At 32.4% G+C, this 3,065-nt stretch overlaps 1 protein-coding gene across 1 annotated transcript; it reads left to right on the top strand.

The window, feature by feature from the left end:
- The first annotated feature begins 603 nt into the window (after positions 1-603).
- Positions 604-2,239, top strand: LOC110934449 (cold-regulated 413 plasma membrane protein 2). The gene is made up of 4 exons (XM_022177488.2): positions 604-868; positions 1,313-1,420; positions 1,495-1,565; positions 1,796-2,239. The coding sequence occupies exons 1-4, from the start codon at positions 690-692 to the stop codon at positions 2,047-2,049; spliced, it is 612 nt and encodes a 203-aa protein (XP_022033180.1). The 5' UTR covers positions 604-689; the 3' UTR covers positions 2,050-2,239.
- Positions 2,240-3,065: the final 826 nt, after the last annotated feature.

Genomic DNA, 3,065 nt, shown 5'->3' with positions numbered 1-3,065 from the left:
ATTTCATTTATTTATACCTTTATTTCATTTATTTATACCACCATTTTATGTATTTAAACATCTATTCATGCATTTATACCTCCATTTCATTTATTTATACATCTATTTCATGTATTTATACCTCCATTCTATGTATTTCTAAGCAAAAAAATTAGCCCTTGTTTGAATTGGTTATTAACCGAAAATTAACCGAACCGAACCAAAAACCGATAAATTAACCATACCGATTAACCGATGACTTCGATTATGGTTACGGATAATGGTAATAACCGAACCGAACCGAACCAAACCAAACCGTGCACACCCCTACTCTACACCACATACAAGTATATTATATAGTTATCGCATTTCACAATATATAAATCTTTAATGAATATAACAACTAAATAACAAAACAAATTATTGTAAACGTGGATCCGTTTTAATTGGCACTACCTGAAATGTGAGGACCAAATGGAATGACAGTTGGAAACTTGTAGTAGACCGTACTCCCGGGACCGTTGCTAAAAACATGGAGGCCCATTCATTTGTTTATTTCCAACTTTCAACCTCTTTTCAAATTTAGTTATTATTTGGACCCAAACATTCGACATACACTATTATTCATAAGGTTAATTTGTGGATATTTTCTTGAAAAGGGATAATTTGTGGATTATTTCGGTGTAAGTTTGATCGAAACTGTGTGAAAAATGGCAAGAAGTGACTATTTGACATGGACGACAGATGATGTAACGACTGAGTTAATGAATGCCGATATGAGTGAATTGAAACTTGTGGCAAAAGCATTGTTAGATCATGCATGCACTAAGCTCGGTGGCTTGGGCTTCGGAACTTCCTTTCTCTCTTGGGTTGCATCCTTCTCGGCTATGTGAGTTTTTTGGTTCCGTTTCAGTAGTTAATCTTGTCACGCCAGTGGATATACGATCATCAAAAACCTATTTTTTAGTAAATTATGTAGTTTTTCTTATGAATTCAAAACATTACATTACATTACATTGTAGTTGTATAAAAATATCTTATTTATAAAAACGTTCAAGATATGTTCTTACTGTTTTTAAATAAGACAGGGTTTGTATGGGATCTTAACTTAATGAATACAACTACTTAAATTGCTTTTATTTGAAAGCTTAGATATTTGTTGTAATATTAAATTATTTATAAAACATTATTTAAACACATTATTTATTTATTAAAAAGTTAAAATAATGGAGAAAAAATAATTCATACGCTACCTGTTTTGACACGAACTAAATAGTTATATTATTTATATCTTGAATTCGACGCCAAAAATCTTATGCCAGATTTGATGCAGTTATTTGTTGATATTGGACCGGACGAATTGGAGAACAAACATGTTGACCTCGCTTTTAGTACCTTACATATTCTTTAGTCTTCCTCCTTCACTCTTTCACTTCTTAAGGTTCTTACTCCATGCTTTCAACATGATGTTTATATGGGTCCAAATGCACTTACTTAATCAGTTGCAACATGCAGGGGTCAATTTGGGATGTGGGTCGCATTCATTGCGGTAGTACTAAGGCTCTTCTTCCCTCGCCATTTCCCAGGTACGTATTCATATATTTGGGCGTGGGTTTTCGAGTCTGGATCTAAGTTATAACATGTAAAGAAAACTCGAGTGCTCTACAATATTAACATAATACATTTAGATAATCGTATAACACCTTATGTACTCTATGTGGAAGACTATGTAACATTGTAACACATAGGCTAGTAGCTAGTTTTACTTTCCCTTAGTAAATATGTTAACAAAGTTGATAGTACGTCTGATACTCAGATTGGCTGGAGATACCTGGATCATTGATCCTTCTTTTGGTAGTTGCGCCGAAGTTGTTTGCTCATGCGTCTAGGGAAAGTTGGGTTGGGGTTGTGATTTGTCTTATGATCGGTTGTTACCTACTTCAAGAGCATATTCGCGCATCAGGCGGTTTCAGAAATTCTTTCATGCAGAGCCATGGTATATCTAACACAATTGGTATTCTTTTGTTGTTCGTCTACCCAATGTGGAGGCTCATCACACACGTTGTTTGAATTTAAAATACCAATGTATGTACTTTCAAGATTTTTCCATATTACTAATTTATATTTATATTTTTGTTACATACACTTTTGAGTTATATGTTATGAGGGAACATTTTAATCTCTTGTGAATTGAGTTTTTTTTTTTTCTATAAGAATGACTTGCTGCCTATTTGTACTTTGTGGCTTTGACATTTTAAATCGAACTTTGAATTTTCAATGTGTTTACTTGAATGTTTATGTATTCTTGAACATATCACTATCATCCACCATACACCACCACTTGCCACCTTCTACCACCACAACCATCACCATCTACCATCCACCTCCACTCCTTGATCTGGCACCACCATTTAAACACAAACATGACCATCATTTTGACCACTATAAATATTGTCTTCGCGTGTTGATCTACTTTTACTCTTATAATCTTGTTTACTTATTATTTTAAACGTACAAGGTTTTCAAAACAAAATACTTTAAAAACAATAGTCATTACGTTAAAAATAGCATATTCAACTATCTTACAAACCAACTTTTTTTTTTCAAATCATAGATTTCATAAAATTATACAACATATATCCCAATACAAAACATTGAGAATCTTTCTTTTATTTTTAAATATTCATAATTCTACATTTAAATAATACAAGAAAATTAGGATGATATACATATTCATCAAGCCATCATCATATGGGAAGATCCATCAAAATATTATAAATGACCTTTAAAAAGTGTGATCATATTCCATTTTTGGCGTAGTGGTTAAAAATCCCTATGTGGAAAGGGAAAAACGTCACAATGAGTTGAGTGATTAAATGTCAAGGGCAACCAATGGATTTGATACTAAATGGCTGATCAATGATCACATCATGAAAATTGTTCATATTCTACCAATATGTCATATTCTTAATAAGAATGATTGATCTCAACTCATATATTTGAACAAGTGGTTTGACAACTAAATCAATTATCGAAAGGGTTGATCTATCATTTCACTGGTTAGACCATATTAAAAGATGAATGAT

The sequence above is a fragment of the Helianthus annuus genome, chromosome 15 (assembly GCF_002127325.2).
Source record: "Helianthus annuus cultivar XRQ/B chromosome 15, HanXRQr2.0-SUNRISE, whole genome shotgun sequence".
Taxonomy (NCBI): domain Eukaryota; kingdom Viridiplantae; phylum Streptophyta; class Magnoliopsida; order Asterales; family Asteraceae; genus Helianthus; species Helianthus annuus.
Note: the sequence above shows the minus strand (reverse complement) of the source record. Positions and strands in the feature narration are given on the sequence as shown.

Excerpts from the sequence above, each read along its gene's own strand:
- LOC110934449 (XM_022177488.2), top strand. The coding sequence starts at position 690 with ATGGCAAGAAGTGACTATTTGACATGGACGACAGATGATGTAACGACT. Across the intron at positions 869-1,312 it reads GTTGCATCCTTCTCGGCTAT|TTATTTGTTGATATTGGACC; the intron begins GTGAGTTTTTTG and ends GATTTGATGCAG. Across the intron at positions 1,421-1,494 it reads TCACTCTTTCACTTCTTAAG|GGGTCAATTTGGGATGTGGG; the intron begins GTTCTTACTCCA and ends TGCAACATGCAG.